This window comes from Trachypithecus francoisi, unplaced genomic scaffold (genome assembly GCF_009764315.1).
Source record: "Trachypithecus francoisi isolate TF-2019V2 unplaced genomic scaffold, Tfra_2.0 Lachesis_group19, whole genome shotgun sequence".
In the NCBI taxonomy this organism is placed as follows: Eukaryota; Metazoa; Chordata; class Mammalia; order Primates; family Cercopithecidae; genus Trachypithecus; species Trachypithecus francoisi.
The window spans coordinates 9,374,807-9,399,489 of NW_022681464.1; the positions used below are offsets into that span (position 1 = coordinate 9,374,807).

At 40.4% G+C, this 24,683-nt stretch overlaps 1 protein-coding gene across 3 annotated transcripts in view; it reads right to left on the reverse strand.

The window, feature by feature from the left end:
* Positions 1-4,614: 4,614 nt before the first annotated feature.
* Positions 4,615-24,683, reverse strand: part of CUNH18orf25 (chromosome unknown C18orf25 homolog) — a 98,563-nt gene continuing 78,494 nt past the window's right edge. For all 3 annotated transcript variants that reach the window (XM_033177844.1, XM_033177843.1, XM_033177846.1), the window contains 2 exons: positions 15,635-15,761; positions 4,615-6,064 (listed from right to left, as the gene is read on the reverse strand). In XM_033177844.1, coding sequence (XP_033033735.1) covers positions 5,875-6,064; positions 15,635-15,761 — 317 coding nt within the window. In that variant the 3' untranslated portion in view covers positions 4,615-5,874. The remainder of the gene's footprint in view (positions 6,065-15,634; positions 15,762-24,683) is intronic.

The window sequence follows — 24,683 nt, forward strand, 5'->3', positions numbered from 1 at the left end:
ATCATCCCCTAAAATCGCACAGCCTTTTACTTTCCAAAAATAAATCTGAGACATTCTTCATTTTACAGGTGCAGAAACCAAATCCTTTAGCAGTCACTTGGCCTTTCTGGGATCTCCTGTTCCCTGGGTTAGGCCTAAAGTCACTCACCTGGCCTCTGGTCTAATCCTCTCATGCTGCAGAATTCAAGATCCATCCTCAAGTCAGATTTGCTCGCTTTAGAATCAGTCACAAAAGTGCAGGCTGAACAGTCCACGACACTTTACCTTTCTACTCTCAGTATGGAGCAATCATGAAAGAGGAACAGATGTGACTCTGATATATCAATTACCAAAGCACAAAAGAAAAAGCTGGTATCTTCTAAAAGCTTCAGCAAGGCCAATGGGGAAAAAAAAATTTAATAAAAAAGAAAAAGCTGGCACCAAATAGCTTCCTTCACTAAAGAGTAAGAAGTTAGGCAGATATAATTTACAACCAAGGTGTGTTCCCAACAGCAGGCCAGGGTCTATGAACAGATTATACCACCTGCTGCTGCCACACTTCCTTTCTGAGGGCTGACTTCGCTGCCAGCACTGACTCCCATGATTCACCCTACTCTACCAAATGGGTCCTCAAGGCTTGGCAGGGAATCCTCATCACACAGAGGGATCCCTGCCTAAAGCCATTTCCACCTAGAAGGCATGTCACGTGTGGAGCAGTACATGGATTAAACCAACAGAGAGTATCAAGTGAATGGGTGCTCTTTCCCAATTTCTGACACTCATGATCATTACTTGCATCTTTTTCTGAGCTCAGTGCTCCTACCACTTACTGTTGCTTTCTTCTGCTCCAGGCAGATTCTCCCAGCTAAAGTTCCACTGTAGGCCAGAACTTCTCTAATTCTATGAATCAGTGCTTTCAATCATGGAATCATGGGGGGGAAAAAAAAAAAATTCGTGCCTACCAATGACCTAGGAGGATCGCTCTTTCATAGAGCACTTGGTTCCAAGTGCGGTTAAAACAAAACCTAGAAGAAATTCACTTTACTTTGGTTGCAAAAATGGAGCTGAAGAGATACATATATATTTGGTAAAGACTCTTTATCTGTAATTTTTCTGATTAGACTATAATTATAAATAACTGGTATCTACTCTGAAAAACAAACTAATAAGGGAAGGAAAGGCCAAATGCCTGCAAAAGAACAAAGAAGCAGCCCAAATGAGATAAAGCACTAGCTACAGATTATATTACTTACTTGTGCCTAGTTTCTTCTTCAAAAAGCAGCATCCAAGGGCAAAAGGGTTCAAACGTGAGATCCTAGGTAAACTATTTCCTTCTAGAGTCAAAGAAGAGTTTTCCTTTTTTTTTTTTTTTGAGACAGAGTCTTGCTCTTGTTGCCCAGGCTAGAGTGCAGTGGCACGATCTTGGCTCACTGCAACCTCTGCCTCTCGGGTTCAAGTGATTCTCCTGCTTCAGCCTCCTGAGTAGCTGGGATTACAGGCCCCCACCACCACACCCAGCTAATTTTTGTATTTTTAGTAGAGACGGGGTTTTGCCATGTTGGCCAGGCTGGTGTCAAACTCCTGACCTCAGGTGATCCGCCCACCTTGGCCTCCCAAAGTGCTGAGATTACAGGTATGAGCCACCGTGCCCGGCCAGTTTCTTATAGGTATGAATATGTCTACGTCTCAGATACAGGGTGGTATAAAAGAACCATTTCAAAAATCTAAAGATATTTCCTACTTGTTAATATTGTGTTTCCTAATTGTTAATAGATCATTTTCCAGTACAAGCAGAACTAAAAATTCTTGAGGAAAACTACTTCTTGGGAGTAGTTTTGCAAGTAACCTCGCAAGGATACAGCCCTTGCTTTGAAACTCAGACATCTTATAAAGATAAGACTTGTTAACAAAATAGAATCCACTTTCACATTCAAAAGGTAACCTGGAAACTGCTCCAGGTACCACTTAATTAACTGAAGCAGATAGGAAAAAAATAAAAAATAAAAAAAATAAAAAACCTCAGAAGATATCATTGTTTAAATACACTCTATTTTATTTTGTCTTAAAATAGTTTAACCTTTATGCTACAGACTTATTTCAAAAAACAGAAAATCTTATCTTGCACCAAAAAATATATATATAACACTCTGTTTTATTATTTTTTCTCCAAAGACCATTAAATACTAAAGGGAAACAAAAACTAAATAATGAATGTAAAGAACCAATTTTTGTTTTAAAAACTAGAGTTGCACATTTGAAAACATTAATTCTAAGCAATGATTTGTCGTCACTGCATCAAGTCCACACTCACACTCCAGCAACAGCAGATCCATTAACTGCCAAGTGCATTGGTTCCTAGCCATACAATGGCTAACATTTCATTTTCACGGTAAGAGGAGCAAAAGGCTTCAATGGCCTCTGTACTCTTTAAAAAACAAAACAACAACAAAAATATTTCCTAGTTATCCAGTGATTTTTTTTTAAGATCACTACCTTTTAAAATTTGTTAAGAGAATAAGAAGTAAGTAGTGTTTTAAATAAAATGAAAAAATACAACAGCATCAGACTAAAATACGTGATTATTTTAAACAAACAGTGCACAATCTGAGGAAGTTTGGTTAGGGCACAATCATTTTTGTATCTACATGGAAGTCACATCATACACATATTGGAGAACAGGGATTGGGGTGCTTGCTTTGTCTTAAAAAAAAAAAAAGTTTAAAACTAAAAGACAAAATAGTGTCCCCAGCTTTTTCAAAAACCTTTGTGACAGTATGAAAAGCAGGTAACAAACTTATTTTAAGTTAGTTATGGTGCTAATCTACTAAAAGTAAAGATGAACAAATGACTAAATTAGTAAACCAGACGATTCATATTGATAATTGATAATAAAAGCAAAGTTTATGGGATGTTTGATTGCCAAAAATAAACTGAATGAAACAAACTGAATAAAAAAGAATGCATTATTCATTCAGTCTGGCCCCTACCATCAAAATGAAAAGACAATTACTGGAGAGCAGCAATTATAGGTTACATGGCAGTCATGATGATGCAACAGCTAGGTCACTGCTCTGTTTTTCACAAATCGGAGGGAATGGAAACTTTACCAAGTCAGTGGCATAAACCAATCTGTGACCCACGTGTACCATTTTAGCAGAGCGATTACTCTGAAGACAATGTCCTGTGAAGCATAAAGAACTACTTATGCTACCAAATGTAAAACTCTGATTAAGAAAAATCCCTTTAAAATAAACTTCAAATGTCACAGGAGTTGTATACCACAGAATTTTATCATTAATACCTTGCCTGAAACCACAGTCTCCACTCTTCTGGAAACAGCAATGAAAGGAGAGTTGAAACAGTCTCTCTACAGTTATTAGGGAAATATCCCGACCTAGTAGGGGAGAGCTGTCTATCTCTACCATCCCTTCCCCTCCCCTCTTCATCTTAATATCCAAATCTCTGTTCTGGTCCATTAAGTCAGGTAGTTGGGAGCTGGACTAGGAATAAGTGAGGGAAAAGTGCAAGCTGACATAAAGGCAAAGGGCCAGAGAAGAGACTGGTTACAGCTCCACTCTGTTCCTCATCCACAGTGCACACAGCACACCAGCTCTGTAGAGGATGACTATTAGGGACTATGAAGAAAATATGTCACGGGAAATCACCTGCTGTGTGGAATTGGGAAAAAAAAATATGTGGTTAACATAAGAACAGGTCATGCAAAAACATTCATTAAAATGGGCCTCTGCCCTGATAGTGGGGGAAAAAAATAAGCTGCAAAAACTTCAAGTCACATAATCCACTCTATTCTCTTCTCTATGATTTTCCTGGAAAACACAGACCAGAAATTGTACATTTCTGCTTTGTCTAGTATTTTAATTCAAGTCAAAAACTATGTGTAACAGTAAAATTCAATAAATTAATCCTAAAGTAAAATGTGAAGGTCCAAGGATACACCAGTAGTGAATCTTCAGACGGTCCTACTTTGCTCTGGCCTCTGGGTCTTTGGTTTTTGTCTAGAATTGTGGCCGTGTGAGAGATTGATTTGCTAAAATTGGAGGTTCATGATCTTAAAAGCCTGATCTAATAAAAGCAGGGAAAAAAAAAAAAACTGACGAAGGACAGAGGCCAGATCAAATGAGATGTTATCAGAGAAGATCAAAGAAGAAGGAATATATAGGAGAACTAATGCAACAAGAAGGGTAAAGGAATAAACTTGCCTTTACAAAACAAAAAAGAAGAAGAAGAAGAAAGAAGAAAGAAGAAAGAAGAAAAGAAGAAGAAAGAAGAAGAAAAAGAAGAAGAAAGAAGAAAGAAGAACAGGCCAGGCAGGTGGAGGCAGGCAGACTCCGATGCGTGCTTATGTGGGGTGTGTGTCATTCATCTCAGCAGCCCCCAGAGCACCCACCCCTCACAGTGCCTTATGCAGAGCAGGCACTTGGTAAATTTGTTTGCTGAATGAAAATTGAAAATGGTAGTTCTCATACTCTTATGATAAGAAGAGCCACCAGGGGATTTGGAGAGAGAGACAAAGGGCCATAGTTATGGTAACAATGGAAACAAACACACACAAACAAAGCAAACAAAAACCATGAAAAACAAAAAGTGAAGTCTTCTAAACCAATATTACTTCACTCCCCCTGTGCAGAATAGTGTTCTAACTCTAGGTATTGCTTTTAAAAGAATTCACTAGTAACTACAACATATTATAAGAAAGAAGGTAGTAACTAATGCCACAAAATTCCAATGCTGGCATTTCCTGAATTCCCTGAAGCTCCTACTACCCTTTGCTAATCCTTTTAGATACTATAAAACTTACCAATTAACGTGCTTTGCATCTGACTTCTTATGGTACATTCTGATTCTTCTTATGGTTTTTTTTTCTTAGAAGATAGAGGAGAAAAATACCCAAATACAACATCACGTCCACTTCATCTCGGATGTTAAACAGTTGTTGCTACATACTCTTTATATAGAGACCAGCTATGAAAGACAGCACTTTCCTCTCAGATTTGCAAGTGCCTGTAGCCTCAGAGGCCACGTAACTTTTCATATTCTTCCCAACAGGTTTCTATGTTCACCCGTTATTTGACTAAACCAGAAAAAAAAGCCGAGGGAGAGAGATTTTTCCCACTGAACTCTTAACACTTTCAGATGCCCAGAAAACCTCATGGTGGGTATCTATCTGAAATGCCTCTGTCTCCAAGGAGACATTTTGCAAAGAGTTATTAATTATTGCAACAAGGAGACCAACTAAGTCACCTTAGTAGTATTTATAAACACAAAGGGACATGTCAATTATCTGTGCTGTGGGAAGTCAACAGGAGCAAACTCAGGAAAGAAGGCAGAAGACTTAAAATAAAGAAAAAATACTTTTAATACTTCTGTCTTCTATTTTTAAGGACAGGTTTTTAAATGCACATGCCCTACTAGGTGCCAAAAAGGACCTGACTGATATGTGTGCGAATGCCCTAAGATGGAAGTGCCAATGGGGTGGGCAGATAGTGGTCAAGTCTAGATATTAATTTCATTATACAGAAAAATAAATACAAGATTGAAAAACTGAAACCCATTTTGCCTGGCAATTAAAATATTATTCTAAAAGGAAGGCAGAGTTTCCTAAGATTAAAAGTCACCAAGTAAAATAAAGCTGTCTAATAAAACTCATCATTCTCATATTCCTACTGAGTGAAGGAAGAAATTCTTTTCTCTGTGATAAGTTATTTTCCTAAGTGACTTTAAAAAAAGGGGGAAGAGGAGGGAATTTTCCATGAGTTTGAATCCTACAAATGCCACAAACAGCTTCTGAAGCTGAAGCTATGACAATGAACTTCCATGTCACAAAGGATGAGGAAGTGGAAGGGAACAGTGCAGAGGAAACACAGTGACATTGTATTACAGTAGGTATTTACGCCTGCTATCCTCATCCAAGGTAAGGTCAACAACTTCTGCTGGTGAAGCCCAAGTCTGCTGGGGAGTCACAGCAGTCCATGACTGTGTTTGCCTGGTGCTAACATACTGCGTGCCCGAGCCATGCTTCCATGAAGAAACACTCTGAATCACACCACCTCGAGGATGAACACACCTGCAATCGAGATGAAGAACAAAAGCATGGTTAATTCCACCACGGGAAAAACAGAAGACAATATGACCTCAGTTGTACTGATCAACATTTTTACTAAGATAAACCTAGTATGCAAGTTCATAAAATCCACAATCAATATCCTTCCCTCCATCTGTCTCCCTCTCTCCCCACCCCACGACACTCCACTTGGTCCCTCTCTCAGTTTAGCCTTAAAAAGGCCAAGGATCTTATCTCAGCCGGAAACTCCTGAGTTGTGTCTAGATTAGTCACTGGCCATGGGTGAGAGGATGTTTCTCTGGACTCATTTATACCTCTGGGATCTTCATGACAGGGCAACACATAAATCCAGAACAAAGTTAAGATGCCCAAACAATCTTAGTCTGAACAAACCAAACAGTAAGAAAAATAGTTAAAACTTGTTCTTAAAATAAGCTTTATAATTGGTAATAATGGCTTCAAAGACAGTGACAGTAATACCCTTTTATAGATTAAATTTCTGAAAGTCTCTCAGTAACAGATCATGAAGAAAGGATCAATTTCCCTTGTCCTGAAGGTCACAACAGAAGCACTTGGTTCATTCAACAGAATCACTTATAATTTGGTTCCGTGAAAGTAACACAGCTGAATCTTCAGTTTAGATCCACTCAAGGGTTCTATCAGAGGCACAGAACTGCCTTGTTAGCAAGTCATACCAAGAGTTCACTGAAATAAAATTGTTTCAGAAACACTGACAGTTTGAATTCCATATTCCAGTCAAATGATAGAATTGTGAACCTCCAGGCCAAAACACTAAGTTCTGACTCAAATGAGAGGAAGGCAGGCAACTCATGAGACCAATGTTATGTCCTCTCATCTAAACTTCCTGAGCAGATGTTAGGTAGCATACGTGAGAAGTAACAAGTGGCATGAGTCCAGTCACTAAACTACCACAGTGGCTCCTGAGCAGCTGTCTGACGATCTGTAAGCAACAAATAATGCTGGGCCACTTGAGAATTTCGGCTTTGATTTAATGCTACCTAAACTCCCAGGTTCAAAAGAACATCCAGGTAATAATGGACAAGATTCAGTTGCAAAACTACCCCAAGGACCCTTAAGCTCCTGCAAACATGCCCTACTCCTACAAAGGCTTAACCTGATAACTTCTCCCTTACTAAGAAAAGTTCCTAAGAACAGAACTTTCAGGGCCAGAGCAGAGGGCAGAATGCAAATTTGTTACAGTACCAGAAGCCTGTCATCTGTCCAGAGATGGGCTAAGTAGTTACTAACCCAGAGGCTACTACCTTTTCAAAGATTAGCTAGCGAAATAAATAGGGACATTAAAATAAGGGACATAAAGCCCAATGTCTAATTCATATCTGTTCAACCCATTATATAAATTCATATTAAATGACCATGTAGTCATGGAAAAATGTCAGCCAAAGGAGTCCATTCAACATTTATAGAAATGGTTTTGAGGACTGAAGGCCAATGAAACACTATGTTTTCTAAGCGGTTTCACATATATTATCTCATTGGACAATTCGACAGACCTATGAGGTAAGCACGGAATTTACTATCCTCACTCTACAGAGAGGGAAACTGAGGCTTAAACAGGTTACATGATTTGCTCAGACTCACAATGCTTGAAAAGTCATAGGCCAAGGAAGACAGGTCTGCTTTTGGGTCCAATGCTTTCCCTATCATGTTGCTGCTTTACAGATATGTGTATCAAATTGGGTGTGGCAAAACACAGCAAAAATCATCAGAATACAGATAGGCCCAAACTAACAATTTAGAAGTATAAAGTTACTTGACAATTCAAAAGCTCACCTGTACAAGCACTAATTGAAGTCAAGCTGGCTAGAAATCTGGTAAGAATTCAGGCAATGAATGAGTGGCAAAGAGAGTCAATGTAATCTTTGGCAGAATTTCTAAAAATATCTTCGAAGTAAAAGTAGTATATAGTCCCAATTGTTCATCTGTATTGCTCACTAAGTAATCATAAAATGTAACATCAGGCAATGGCTTTTTAAAAAATCTGATCTAATCTGTTCATCATACAGAAGAAAAAACCTAGGCCAAAAGACAACCACCTAGGCTCTTAAACAAGTAAAGTATAGAACTGGAATAAAATCAGGTCTCCACTCAATGGTTTATTTTCCACTGAATAAGAATGCCTTCATCAGGCTATACCTGAAGTTACTATAGCATGTTTGACTGAGAGAAGCACTGCCTGGTTCCCAGGGCCATTCAATAAGCAGCAAAGAAGAGTCTAGAAAGTGTCTGGCATACGAAAAGAACTGGGAGAGTGAGAGGTTTAGAGACCATATCTCCTACTGAGGAATGGCTGAAGGAGACAGAATAGGAGACAGGGCACTTCAACTATCTAAAAATAGATCACTTCTGTAGTTATGTTACAAATGGTTCCAGTTACCAAAAACCAGCTTAGGCTACTTTAAATAATAAAGAGAATTCATTAGAAGGACACTGGGCACCTCAAAGAGCCTAAGATGACAGAACAACCCCTAACCCTCTCTATTTCTCCTACTTCAAAATTTTAGATTATCTGGAGAATGTGATGATACTACCTTTGGTCAAAAGCTTTCCTAACTCTAATTATTAATAGTCGTACGTGGAATTCCCAAAGACAGGAGAATCACTGTGAGGCGGAAGCCACCATGAAAGGTACTATTTCATGCTCAAGGTAAAACTACTGAGAGCATGCTAAGAACCGTGAATCAGTTTTTAGAAGGCAAGTTTCAGATAATCATTGCTATAGAACAAAGCCACTAAGAAACAGAATGAATTGCCTTTTAAGAACTCAAGTAATTGCTGAGGCATCTGTCAGGAATGTTAAGAAAGATTTTAAGATGCCCTCCAAGGTCAACAGTGACTTTAACATTTGTTCAAAAACAGGCAAAACAATCATTAAAAGTCAGAATAGGCTGGCACGGCGGCTCATGACTCTAATCCCAGTACTTTGGGAGGATGAGATGGGAGGATCGCCTGAGCTCACAAGTTCGAGACCAGCATGGACACCATGGTGAAACCCCATCTCTATCAAATACACACACACACACACACACACACACACACACAAAATTAGCTGGGTGTGGTAATAGGCACCCGTACTCCCAGCTACTCGGAAGGCTCAGGTGGGAGGATGGCTTGAGCCTTGGCGGTCAAAGCTGCAGTGAACAGAAATTATGCCACTGCACTCTAGCCTGGGTGGCTGAGCTTTGTCTCAAAAAAAAAAAAAAAAAAAAAAAAAGTCAAGATAGTAGTTACAGGGGAAAAGAGAAGGGGGAGGTTGTAATTAGAAAGTAGTGCAGAGTGGCTGAGCGTGGTGGCTCACGCCTGTAATCTCAGCACTTTGGGAGGCCAAGGCACGTGGATCACAAGGTCAGGAGATCAAGACCAGTCTGGCTAACATGGTGAAACCCCGTCTCCACTAAAAATACAAAAAATGAGCCAGGCGTGGTGGCATGCACCTGTAGTTCCAGCTACTCCGGAGGTTAAGGCAGCAGAATCGCTTGAACCCAGGAGGCGGAGGCTGCAGTGAGCTGAGATCGCGCCACTGTACTCCAGCCTGGGTGACAGAACAAGACTCCGTCTCAAAAAAGAAAGCGCAGCATGACTTCTGTGTTTTGATCTGAGTGCTTGTTACTTGGGTATAAGCAGTTTGCAAAAATTAAAGGTACATTATTAGTTACCTGTACGTGTTATTAGCCAATAAAATATTCACAAAAATCATTTACTTTAATGATCTCAAACACACTGAATAAAATGGGAGTTAGGAGATGGATGAGGACACAACAAGGCTTTTAACACATTATTTTTAAACCACAGAGGGAAAAAACAGTCCATCTAGTAAACAGAAGGGTGCTAGAGAAATATTTCAACTATTTTATAAGACAGTATACATTACACAAAAATGTATACCAGATAGGGAAAAAATTCCAGGAGAAAGAGGGAGCACAATAGTTGTTAAGCCTCTGGAGTCATCCTATAACAGATGTAAGAGGCTCAAAATTTTGTGAGACAACATAAAAAATAAAGAGTTTCATGTATTATCACATATGCTTTTTCTGTATCATGAAAGATACAGAGGTAGGAACATACTCAACTGGTTTTCAATTGCTCCAATCAATTGTATTACTAATCTGTATTAGTGCAGATACAGGCTTTGTTCTCACAAAGCGTTTAATCTGCATACAATTGGTGACAGGTATGAAACACAACCTAGAGCCATATTTTGCATTTTATAACCAAGAAAATGTTTGGGTCTCACTTCCCAAAATGTTGGGAAAAATACATTATAAACAATATGGTATGACAGAATAATTTCCTGTTCTTCGTACACTAATATCAATAGAAAGGCTGCACAGTGGAAATGAAGTGTGTGCGCGGACACACACACAGAGAAGGCTCTGATGATCAACTTTTGATATAGTTAGCTTACTATTCTAAGAAAACAACATTAAAAATTAATCATTTTTACTCTCATTTATAGACCGCCTGAAGGTGACCTCTTAGATAACATTTCTACTTCTTTTTCCCAACTGAAGAGGAAATGAATCCTTGTGATTGTAGGGAAACACTCATTTGTCTCCCTAGTTTTTTTGGAGTTAATGTTAGCAACAGGGCCGGGCATGGTGGCTCAAGTCTGTAATCCCAGCACTTTGGGAGACGAAGACGGGCAGACTGCCTGAGCTCAGGAGTTTGCGACCAGCCTGGGCAACATGGTGAAACGCTGTCTCTACTAAAATACAAAGTTAGCCGGGCATGGCGGTGTGCGCCTGTAGTCCCAGCTACCCAGGAGGCTAAGGCAGGAGAACTGCTTGAACTCGGGAGGTGGAGCTTTCTGTGAGCCAAGATCACACCACTGTACTCCAGCCTGGACAACAGAGTGAGACTCCATCTCAAAAAAAAAAAAGTTAGCAACTGGTCCTATGAAGCAATGAGTCTCAAACACAGCTTCCTACACCAATTATTTTGCTGAGGAATAACCCAATATTAACACCAACGATCACAGGATTAACAGACTAGAATGGGCCGGGCGCGGTGGCTCAAGCCTGTAATCCAGCACTTTGGGAGGCCGAGACGGGCGGATCACGAGGTCAGGAGATCGAGACCATCCTGGCTAACACAGTGAAACCCCGTCTCTACTAAAATACAAAAAAAACTAGCCGGCGAGGTGGCGGGCGCTGTAGTCCCAGCTACTCGGGAGGCTGAGGCAGGAGAATGGCGTAAACCCGGGAGGCGGAGCTTGCAGTGAGCTGAGATCGGCCACTGCACTCCAGTCCCGGCGACAGAGCGAGACTCCGCTTCAAAAAAAAAAAAAAAAACAGACTAGAATGAGGTCCTCAGAACAGGTATCAAAAGGAACTGTTCCAACACAGTTTCAAAACATACAGATCTGGGCTATATGTATTCATCTTCCTAGAGCAATTACCAATGAGGTCGGTAGAAGGAAACAATAACAGGACCAAGGACAAAAAAACTTACTGGCCTGAAGTTTGTAAATTAAGAGTTTTGGCAAAATTAAGTGGGCACAGAAGAACTAGAGATGCTGGGAAAGTCTCCATCTCACTAGAAAAGAGCATCTGTGAAACTGGACTGTTCAAAAATTAACATCTGGAAATAACATTTAGGTAACACCAGGAGTTTAACACAGCAATACAAGGCAATCATAAAATACGCGTTCAACCATTAGTTCAGAAAGCATGCTTTCTAGTCTAGGACTAGGAGATACACAAAAGAGAAATGAATACATCAAAATCTAAAATAAAAATAACTATCAAAAAAGGTGGGGGCGGGGAGGCACATCACAACTAGAATTACTGAGTGCAAAGGCCAAACAAAATGCTTCCAATATGGAAAAATGGCACCCAATACAAGTCAGGGCAGCCACAATTCCAGAGAACAACTCAAGAACCAAATCTGAGTTCTTAAAAACTCTTAAAAACCCAACAACAATGTAGAATATGAAAAGAAAAAATAAGAACAGGACAACTAAATCCAAACAAAACATCTACTTTATACATGTAAATCAAATGAGAACAAAAAGATGTGGATCAAAACCTAAAACCTTTTTCCAAGCGATAACCCTGCCAGAAGCACATCAATACTTCATAACTGCAACCCTAGACCTGTAAAAGAAATAAATTCCAGATGAGATACAGGCAGCCAAGGGGCAATTCTGAAGCAACCAACAAGAAAGCCTCTTCTCCTACTTGCTTCTCAGCTTTTTAATCTCAATGTCTGAAAGATTATCAGGCTACTGATACAGAAGCTGCTGGGGGAAATAAATGTTGGAAAGACTCAGTCCTAGACCCAAGATCAATATAAAAGACACCCTCACAAAATAATAAAGGAGTCAGTTAAAAATACTCCAAAGAACCTGTAAACTCTGCATTCCATTATATGGACAATTTTAACCACCACTGAGGTTTTAAAATGGATGTCACCTACAAGATATGATTTCCCAGGATTCAACCAATGAGTAAGAATAAAACACAGCTTTATGCTTCAGAGCCTGTAAGAAAAAATCCTTGAAAATAATGTAATGTTATTTAAAATGTAGACAAAGTCACTTTGTTCAAGTGTAGAATAGGGATTGTGTGCTAGGGGTGGGGAGAACTGAGAATTTAAATTTCCAGGTTTTAATAGAAAGATAATGATAATTGTAACTCCAGATATAAAAATGTTTTTTTAAAAAAAGAAGATAAACATTTAATGATGAAGAAGTATTGAACAAAGAAGCTAAAAATAAGTGTGGCTCATGCTGTAACATTTCTAGGCATAAGGAAACAATAAAAAGGGAGATGAGTTAGAAATTAATAGAGAATCTGACCAAGTGGTATGTCTTAGCACAGAGTAAGAGACTAGATAAACAATACAGGTTTCTACCTATTCCTTCCCTATTTAAGTAGGAACCCATAAGTACAATGACAAAATTTGAAATGTAACTCAAAAGGAAGTTGGTGAATGAATAATATGTCCCTGGCACGTCTGAAGATAATTCACCCACATCAACCTGTCAGTGGGCAGGGTATCAGAGTAGGAACCCTAAAATTTAAAAATACAATAGTCTAGAAAGATCCTGACACATGGCTTAAAAGGTTAATTTATATCATAAGAAACAATGGTGAAATAAACCAAAGGCAAAAATTTGCTGATGTAAAGGAAGAAATCAGTAGTTCTAGCTTTCTCATCTGGTGGGTAAGTCGGCCTAAACAGAAAAATGGAAAAATGGAAGAGAATTTAATAGGAAAAAATTTGTAATTAAGGCAAAAGAAAAGAGAAAAGACTGAAAAATAAAAATTCTTTTCCACCAGAATAGGGAAAATAATCATTAACAAAAGAAAGAAAGAAAGAAAAAGAGGTAGGGCACGGTGGCTCATGCCTGTAATCCCAGCACTTTGGGAGGCCGAGGTGGGCAGATCACCTGAGGTCGGGAGTTTGAGACCAGCCTGACCAACATGGAGAAACCCCATCTCAACTAAAAATACAAAATTAGCCAAGCGCGGTGGCGCATGCCTGTAATCCCAGCTACTGGGGAGCCTGAGGCAGGAGAATTGCTTGAACCCAGGAGGTGGAGATTGCAGTGAGCCTAGATTGTGTCACTGCACTCCAGCCTGGGCAACAAGAGTGAAACTCCATCTCAAAAAAAAAAAGAAAAAGAAAAAGTGAAGCAGCCTTACAGGCATACTTACAGAATAAAACACAATAAATACAGAAGGCATAAATACAGAACAGAGGATGAAGTTCTAGGACAAGACTAGTTCTGAAAAAGTCAGAATTGGCCACTTTTGGGGAGATGGCATGTTAAACTACAAATTAACTCTACATCCTTAAGGTTCCAACTATTTGACTGAAAAATGCTCTCAAAGTATACTTAGATCTCACTAGAAAAGGTACCCTTAACATACATGTATCTGTATTTCATCTCCACTCTACACTTCTAAGTTTGTCTTTTATATAAAAGACAGAAGAAATGCTGGCAAATGTGCTTTATTACCTGGGTAACCAGAGTAAAATCAGATCAAAGAGCCAAGTAATGAATACACTATGCCATATACCTATTTATCAGAAAATCACAACTTCACTCTTGTGGCATGGGAGAAAAGTTGTTTGCTTTATACAAAACACACAAGTTCTAAAGTCTAAATGTTGGGGGGTGGGTGGGTGTGTGCATGTGCGGTGGGGGAGGTGGGGAGAGGAGGATATTCCAGAATGTTTCAGAAGAATATCGCTGAAAGGGCTGGAACCAATTATTATGAACATACCTTAAAGCAGGAGTCAGCAAATGTTTTCTGCAAAGGTATTGACTTTTCAGACAGTACATATCTTAAGGCTTTGGGGAGGACATATAATCTCTGTTGAAATGATTCAACTTTGCCAATGGAGTGCATAAACAGACATAGATGATTACTCACAAAATGAATAAGCACGGTTGTTAAAATAAAACTTTATTTATAGACTAAAATTTTAATTCCCGTAATTTTCACATGTCACAAAGTATCATTCTTCATTTGATTTTTTTTTCCACCAGCCATCTAAAAAGGTAAAAATCATTCTTAGCTCGCAGTCCAGACAAAAACAGGCAGCAGGCCAGAACTGGCCTATGAGCGACAGTTTGCTGACCCCTACCTTAACGAATGCCAAACTTCATAAAATTATGTTTATAATGCTACACACCAACTTGATGTCTTGTGGGTTTTTTTTAATCCCAAGAAACAAGACTCCCTTAGTTATATGAACATTACCAGAAATATACTCTGTAAAAACAGACCAAAATAACTTAAAAGTTTGCTTTTAATGAGAGACAAGGAGAGGTGCTCTAGGAAACCAGTCAAAGAGGCATGATGTCAGATGCATGTTTCCCAACTGTTTGCTCCCAGTATATTTCTTTTTTTTTTTTTTTTTTTTTTTGAGACGGAGTCTCGCCCTGTCACCCAGGCTAGAGTGCTGTGGCCGGATCTCGGCTCACTGCAAGCTCCGCCTCCCGGGTTCACGCCATTCTCCTGCCTCAGCCTCCCGAGCAGCTGGGACTACAGGCGCCCACCACCTCGCCCGGCTAGTTTTTTGTATTTTTTAGTAGAGACGGGGTTTCACCGTGTTAGCCAGGATGGTCTCGATCTCCTGACCTCGTGATCCACCCGACTCGGCCTCCCAAAGTGCTGGGATTACAGGCTTGAGCCACCGCGCCCGGCCAACTCCCAGTATATTTCAAGGTAAAGTGAAAGGCAAGAAAGTATGAACGTGAGAGAAAAAAGTAGTGATACTTCTGCCTTAAATGAGAAGTCTGTCAAGCTAACTAAACATTTGCTTAAAAGAAAAAACCATCAGCTCTAGTTCACAGACATGTATGGTTGAAATGTTCTTGATATGAGACAATATATAACACACTGTAAGGCTCATACCATGTCTAAGGAAAAGTATTTCTTAAGCCAAATAAAAGTGAGAGCTCCCATCATTCATTCATGCTGGCTATGCCATAAAGTCTACCATTTTCTTTTAACTTGTTTTCTGGTTAAAATAGAATTTATAACTTAAAATATCAGACTACTCCAATTAGTATCCTACCTTGCATGTTCCTGAACTCCCACAATCTCTACTTCACTATCTGAAGAGGCAATGTTAATTTCTTCATTGAGTGGTGCATTGCCAGCAGATGTTTTGTCACTTGCTAGGAATCCTGGATCCAAATGACCTGAGAGAGAAGGGGAGTAAAAAAAACAAGCACTATAATTTTATTTCTCACAAACAGTGGAAACAACTCATTGACAGATTTGTCATCTAGGTTTAGTCACGGAAACAGAATCACCCTGTGAGAGCTTGCCACAGCAAAACTGTCAAATAAGCTGGGGCAGTGTTCTTTGTTCAAACATTGGTTTTAAAAAAATAAACAGAATACATGCTCATGATGTATATTCAAACAACACGGCAGTATATAAAAGTATGAACTCAAAGTCTCTCACTCGCTACTCCTTAGGATAAATAATGTAAATGCTTTGGTAAATACCTATATCTGTCTACCTAAACCATAATAAACTCTATATATTTTATGTTGTAATGCTTTTTGCATTCAACTCCAGTCAGTTTTTAAACGACCTGCATAACCACCTAGAAGGCAGTGGGGATCTCTACTGCTTAACATTTTAATAGAACCAAACTCTAAACCAGAAAAGCCCAAAGGCACATATGGAATAATAATAGAAGTAAATCTCTACTACCATATTTATACTGAGATGCTTTGTGAAAGATTTAGCATATGTTTTCTCTAAAGAAACATACACTTGACAAAATCTGGCCCAAAACTACATCTAAAAAGACTGGAGGTAAATCACAATTTTGGCTCTGAGCAACTGAAATGTAACTTGCACATTACTGAGAGTTCTCCTTAGAAACAAACCACAAACTCTGGAAAAACATAACAGTTTGTGGCACTGGGGCATGTAAGGACTTCTTCTGTAAGAGTCTTTCCAAAGCATGTATTATATGATGCAATAAAACACATTCTCCAACATCACAGAAAACATGAGCTTCACAGAACTCTCAATAATGGCTAATGGCATGGCATCAAAGTACGTGGCTCTAAAAACAATTCTAGCAACAGCTCAAAAAATCGGCCTATGTACCAGCTCTTAAATGTTCTGATTTAAAAGGGTGAATTTTAGAATACCTAGGAGTTAACACAGAATAAACAGAGTTGCAATGAGTACAAATTCCCATTTACTCTCTAAAGGGTATTTTTATTTAAATATATTATGATCTGATACAAAATTATTTCCCATATCTAAAAAAAAAAAAAAAAAAAAAAAACTACACGACACCTAACCTAAACTAAACCAATGTAAAGAAAATAAAATTTTGGCTCACGCCTGTAATCCCAGCACTTTGGGAGGCCAAGGTGGGTGGATCACAAGGTCAAGAGATCGAGACCATCCTGGCCAACATGGTTGAAACCCCATCTCTACTAAAAATACAAAAATCAGCTGGGCATGGTGGCGCGTGCCTATAGTCCCAGCTACTCAGGAGGCTGAGGATAGAGAATTGCTTGAACCCAGGAAGCGGAGGTTTCAGTGAGCCGAGATCACGCCACTGCACTCCAGCCAGGCAACAGAGGGAGATTCCGTCTTAAAAAAAGGAAAACAAAGAAAATTTTACATACAACTCTCTTCTCCCTTCACTCAACTCAATGCTTCAAGGTTATTGAGAAATCTTGTACTTTTTTTTTTTTTTTTTTGAGATGGAGTATCGCTCTGTTACCCAGGCTAGAGTATAATGGTGCAATCTCAGCTCACTGTAACCTCCGCCTCCCGGGTTCAAGCAATTCTCCTGCCTCAGCCTCCCAAGTAGCTGGGATTACAGGTGTCCGCTACCACATCCAGCTAATTTTTTGTAATTTTAGTAGAGATGTGGTTTCGCCATGTTGGTCAGGCTGGTCTCAAACTCCTGGCCTCAGGTGATCCGCCCACCTTGGCCGCCCCAAAGTGCAGGGATTACAGGTGTGAGCCACTGCACCTGGCCAAATCTTGAATTTTCATACTCCTGTCACCCTTGAGTGTAAACCTTTTGGAAAGCTACAGACAGTCACAAAGCAAGGCTTACAATTTTTATACCTTCTGACCCTGTAAACCCATCCCTAATAATTTACTCTTTAGCCTTTAAATAAGCAAAATGTTATATCCAAAGATACTCATTACAGTGCTATGTAGCAACTTGGAAAAATGTATACTAACATATCAAGTACTACACATAACACTATAAAAATATGTAGATTCTGGGTAAAGCTGTGAAAAATAATCAAGTTTGAATATGATTGTGAGTCTTTTTCATAATTCTTTAGTACTATTTTTATCTTTTATTCTTCAACTGAAAATGATGCATATATGTGAAAAAATTTTAATGCTTAGAATGGCTCCTAGCTAAACGAGTGATTGAGATTATATATCACAGTCTGCATGGGTTTGTAATCCAGATCATGTGGCACTGGCAGTGGGCACATATCTGGACCCTATAAGCACACAAAAGGTGGCATTCACCAGATAAAACTCTGTTTTGTTAAATCTAGGGAGGCTGCCTAGATTTAAATCTAGGGAGGCTGCCTAGGCTTAAATAGAATTGGTTAAGCCTTGCTTTGGTAAACCTAGATTCTTGTTCTGATCCCTAATACCTTGTTGTGGCCAAGTCTTCATCCAATTTCTACTTCAATGTTTTAGTTATGGCTATCCTCATGCACACTGTTCCAACTGTACTGCTAGGGAAGAATACAAAATCACAGACTCTCTTCTTTATAGCCTTCAACTTTTCCATATTCAATAATTGAAACAGTCTTTACTATTTGTTTGTACCTGCAATAAATACTTGTGACATGCTATGCACTGTGCTAAGTGCTAGAAATACTATGGGGAACAAGGCAGGCATAGTCTCTACCCTCAATGAACCTGCAATATATGCAGAGATAATAAAAAGCAGTCTATTGCACCATCGCTTCAAAACTGCTCTGATAGGGAACATTCACCAGACTTGAGGGCAATCAGGGTAGCTGAGTTCTAAAGGAAGAGTAGGCACAGGTGAGGGGAAGTGGCATATGGAACATTCAGTTGTCCTTTAAGGTATAAAAGTTTGGTGAGATTTTCGGGTAACAGTCAAAAGAGTAATAAGAAACAAGGCTACCAAAGTCAGCAGGTCAGATCATGATAAGCTGTCTGGATTTAACTTTGAGAAGTAGGAAGCCACTTAACGATTTAAGCAGAGGAGTGATGTCATCTGGTTTTGCATTTTAATGAATTTCCTTTCAGAGTATAGAAATGAAACTGATAGCAAGCAGGACAGGAAATACTGGAGGCAACAAAATCAGTTAGACTGCTGCAGCTTCCTGGGTGAGAAATGACTGCGGCTGAATCAGGAAAAAAAACAACGGAAAATACTCTGTGTGTGTGTACAAATGGAGAGTTAGTGACGTTGGGAATTAGGCAAATGAAAGAACACAGAAAGTCAAAAACGATGCTTAGGTTTCTGACTTAGGTAAAGGGATAGAGTTACAGGGCCATTCAGTGCACTAATAAAAGCTGAGGGTGGTTGTTTAGGGCATGATGATAATGTGCCTTTAATATATACAATAAGCAGTTCACATAACTTAAGTTTTCACATAAATCATGAGTGTTCATAATAGCAGGACTTGCAAGAAGAGACAGACTAAGACGGGTGCCAGGAATGTTTCAAAAATGAGTGAAACTATCATGGAGTCAGTAGATGACAGTCAATGGTACAACCGGTACTGTTCTAAAGCTCAGGTCAGAGATCTAAAGAGGAAATAGACTTGTTAAATCCTCTGCAATAGGTGAGAGAATAAAGATCATCCAGAAAAGTAAAAGTGGTCTACAGAACACAACCCAAGTATTGAAGAACATAAATAATTAAGAGACGGGGTGGGGCGGTGGGGCGGGGAATTAGGCTTGGTGGTATGCAACTATAGACTCAGCAACTCGGGAAACTGAGACAGGATTGCTTGAGCCCAGGGGGTCAAGGCTGCAGTGTGCCATGATTGAACCACTGCACTCCAGCCTGGGAGAAAGCCAATATAGCAAAGCAATCTGAAGAATAATGAAAGAGAAGGAAGAGTAAACACAGTTTAAGAAGTTTGGCTATAGAAGAAAAGGAGATAGGATGATACTGAGTAAGAAATACGGGCTTGGCCGGGCGCGGTGGCTCAAGCCTGTAATCCTAGCACTTTGGGAGGCCGAGACGGGCGGATCACGAGGTCAGGAGATCCAGACCATCCTGGCTAACACGGTGAAACCCCGTCTCTACTAAAAACTACAAAAAACTAGCTGGGCGAGGTGGCAGGCGCCTGTAGTCCCAGCTACTCGGGAGACCGAGGCAGGAGAATGGCGTGAGCCCGGGAGGCGGAGCTTGCAGTGAGCTGAGATCCGGCCACTGCACTCCAGCCTGGGTGACAGAGCGAGACTCCATCTCAAAAAAAAAAAAAAAGAAATATGGGCTTGAGGGAGGGGTGTATGTATGTATGTATGTATGTATGTATAGTTTTTAACAATGAGAGAGACCTGTTCATACTCCAAAAGGTCAGAGAATAGGTTTGACAGCAGAAAGCTGAGGTAATCTGGATTTTGAACAATGTGGCAAGGCCATCTGCAGAGTGTAGGTGTGGGCAGATGCAGAAAAGCCAAGTAGCCACTATGAAGAAAGAATCCTGCATAAGGAAAAGGCGGAATTTATGGGAAGCACTGAGAGCCTGAATGAGGCCACAGACTAGGAAATTAAGGCAATCTTTAACTCTGTAACAAAGTGATTTTCTCCAGCTGTGCTTAGCAGGGTAGATATAGGCTCAAATTGTGCATGCAGTGATCAGACTGCCAGGTGAGTACAACAGGAAAACCAACTCTACAAGTGACATTTGGCAAAGGACAGCTGGGCCTATATAGGCTTGATAGGGAAGGACACGAAGCTGGGAGAGGACTGATAAAGGGATGGGCGATTGGTCCAATGAGGTAGAAAAGTAGTGTGGTAGAAGTAGCTACATAAGAGAATAGAGGCCGGGTGCAGTGGCTCACGCCTATAATCCCACCACTTTGGGAGGCCAAGGCAGGCAGATCACGAGGTCAAGAGATGGAGACCATCCTAGCCAACATGGTAAAACCCCATCTCTACTAAAAATACAAAAATTAGCTGGGTGTAGTGGTGTGCGTCTGTAGTCCCAGCTACTCAGGAGGCTGAGGCAGGAGAATTGCTTGAACCCAGGAGGCGGAGGTTTCAGTAGTGAGCCAAGATCACGCCACTGCACTCTAGCCCAGCGACAGAGCAAGACTCTGTCTCCAAAAAAAAAAAGAGTGTAGAAAAGCCTACAGAGTAGAAAAGGAAAAAGCAGTAACGAGGGGTAGAAGGAAAGCCAGCGATTACAAGAAGTAAAACACTGTACTTTCTCCCTCTTAGCTACCCACAAAATACAAGCACCAGGGATCATCCATTTTTTGCCATCTTATCCCAAACTTTGTTGTTTTCCTTTGCTCCAGCCACCCACTGCTCACCCTCCTACAACTTTACCAATACTTTCTGGAATGCCAACTTCATGGTAAAATACACTGAACTTTCTCTCCACCTCCTTGTGGAAACCTGACTGACCTTCCTGAAGACGTTGTCTCCCCTGAAGTCTTCTGAAGAGGAAGCTGCTCTTAACCCCCAATGCTGGGACGCAGATCACTTATAAATTACTCATCTCCATCCTCATGTACCAACACCAGCAGGCAGTGCCTTCCAGGAGGTTACCATTTCACTGCCATGTACTGACTCCAGGACAGTTACTCATGCATGAAACAGTCCTGGCACATGTCTTAGTCTCTCTCTACTTACAAGTCCTGCTATCATGAATACTCATTATTTATGTGAAAAAACCACCTCAAAACTGTCTGTGCCTACTCACTAAGAAGTAAGAAGCTGGGCTGGGCTACATGGCTCACACCTGTAATCCCAGCACTTTGGGAGGTCGAGGCAGGCAGATCACTTGAGGTCGGGTGTTTGAGACCAAGCCTGGCCAACATAGCAAAACTGTCTCTACTAAAAATACAAAAATCAGGCAGGTATGGTGATATGCCCCTGTAGTCCCAGCTACTCAGAAGGCTGAGGCAGAAGAATTGCTTGAACCCAAGAGGCGGAGATTGCAGTGAGCTGAATTATACCACTGCACTCCAGCCTGGATGACAGAGCGAGAAGCCATCTTAATCAATCAATAAGCAAGAAAGCAACGAGCTGAGCTCCAAGAGGTACTAAAAGCCACTTGTGGTAGACTCACAGTAAGGGGTTCAGCCTGTTGGGATCCTAAAAATAAATAAATGAAATGAATTAAACCAAATTAAAAAGGCAGATTGTGGACAGGCAGGGTCACCATAACCAAACTCTTCTTCCTTGATCACTCAATGCTTTTAAACAACGGTAATTAAGAAAATACAACAAGAATATGACATAATTAGTTAATTCTTAGTATGTATTTGCCCAGTTCCTATAACCAGAGTTCTAATTTATAATTCTACCGTCTCTAGTAGGAATGTTTTGTGAAACATCCATCATCAATATTTCTGAATAACCAGTCTTCACTGACTAGGACCCCGCCATCCTCACCTTACCACCTCCAACAGCCTTACTCCAGAGCTAGAAATATCATCACTTTATTTTTTATGAAATGAAAAGTTATTCTGTACTTTTGTTAATTTTGTACTGCCTTAAAAAAACAAAACAAGGTACCATCACCAACATTTCAGATTCTTCTAACTTTATTCATTCATTATGGATCTAGAAACTAGTAATACTCCTTCCACACTGTTAGATAATCCAAACAATTCTGGCAGTGCAATTTTTGCTGTAAAAATTGCAATCCAAACCTGCTGGTATTTAACATGGTTATAAAACCCAAACAATATGCTAAAACTGGTCACTTAAAATTGGGGTCTGCTTTTTTTTTTTTGAGATGGAGTTTTGATCTTGTTGCCCAGGCTGGAGTGCAACGATGCGATCTCAGCTCACTGCAACCTCCACCTCCCAGGTTCAAGCGATTCTCCCACCTCAGCCTCCTGAGTAGTTGGGATTACAGGCATGCGCCACCACAACAGGCTAATTTTGTATTTTAGTACAGATGGGGTTTGGCCATGTTGGTAAGGCTGGTCTCGAACTTCTGACCTCAGGTAATCCACCTGCCTTGGCCTCCCAAAGTGTTGGGATTACAGGGGTGAGCCTCTGCACCTGGCCTAGGGTCTGCTCTTATAGACCCTGGCCAGGGGTCTGCTCTTATCTGTATTGCTTGGTCAAAATACTAGTACAAGATAAAATAAGAGGCATGAGAAAGTGATGGGGGTGCTAAATATAGACTGCCTGGTAAATGTTAAGAACTCCTAGACTAACAGTGTCAGACATTCGCCAAATTTCCTGTTAGATCCTTAGATACATTGTGCCACGGAGAAAACAAATCAGCTAGGACCCACACCAAGGCAATGAGATGGGGACACCAAAGGCATTCTGGGATGCCTCTGCCTCTTCCTTCTTCTATTTCAGAGCCAGGATCATTAGTCCTTTTCTGTCACTGTAACCCTCTTCAGCATGCCACACATTCCTTTGGGAGCGCCAGTACAGAACCTGACATTCTCTGGCCTTTGGGCCTTTTCTGTTCTGCCCCTCCCCCACCCCGCTCCACCCACCAAGGAGGACCTCACAGGATTCCAATGGCAGAACAGTGCCTAAAGCATACACAAAAGTGGGCCTAAGATGCTACGGGGTTCTTCAAATACTGTCAGTGGTAGTAATCTTTTCCAGTTCTAAGACCACAAGACCTGTAGAGAAAAATGTAAATACCACAATTACCATATATTAAACTGAAAATAAAGCAGAGCACTTATATTTAGCTATTGTGACAGCTGGCTGTCTCTGTGTAGGTCTCTGCCTGTGTAGGTCTTTGGAAAGATAACTTCTTTCACTATATGAGAAAATTCTGAATTTTATCCTCCCACTACAGACCTTTTCAAGAAGATAGAGTAAGAAAAAGTTACAGGATAAGGTAGTTACCAAGATAGGGTAAGAAATAGAAGCATAGAAAAAGTAGTAACTAAATTATCATGGAAAACAGTTTCTTTCTGTCTTTAAAGGAAATAATCCAGCTACTTTTTAAACTGTAAATCCACTGGGTAAGAACTAGGCCTGAGCTTTGCAGCAAACTGAAGAGAAAGTAATATTACACACTGTATGACAGTCGCATACTAGGCATTTAAAAATATATATATAACATCTTAAGTCACTACTCATCTAGCTTTAAAAACAAGCAAATTACTACTTTTAGGGTTTTTGTTATTTATTTATTTATTTTTTATTGAGACAGAGTCTCATTCTGTCACCCAGGCTGGAGCACAGTGGCACAATCTTGGCTCACTGCAACCTCCACCTGCCAGGATCAAGCAATTCTCCTGCCTCAGCCTCCCGAGTAGCTGGGACTACAGGAGCCCACACCACCATGCCCAGCTAATTTTTGTATTTTTTTTTAGTACAGACAAGTTTTCACCATATTGGACAAGCTGGTCTCGAACTCCTGACCTTGTGATCTACCCGCCTCGGCCTCCCAAAATGCCAGGATTATAGGCATGAGCCACAGTGCCCGGCCTACTTTTAGCTCTTTAAAGAGAATGTTAAAGACAACCTTAAAAAGTGAAGGAAGAGGGCCAGGCACAGTAACTCACACGTGAAATTTCAGCACTTTGAGATGCAGAGGCGGGTGGATCACTTGAGATCAGGAGGGCGAGACCAGCCTGGCCATCATGGTGAAACTCGGTCTCTACTAAAAATACAAAAAAATTAACTGGGCGTGGTGAAGGGTACCTGTAATCCCAGCTACTGGATAGGGTGAGGCAGGAGAATCACTTGAACAAGGAGGCGGAGGCTGCAATGAGCCACGGCATCCAGCCTGAGCAATAGAGCTAGAATCTGTCCCCACCCCACCAAAAAAAAAAAGTGAAGGAAGAGGTCAAAAATATAAAATCTGGCTGGGCGTGGTGGCTCATGCCTGTAATCTTAGCACTTTGGGAGGCCAAGACAGGCGGATCACTGGAGGTCAGGAGTTTGGGACCAGTCTGGC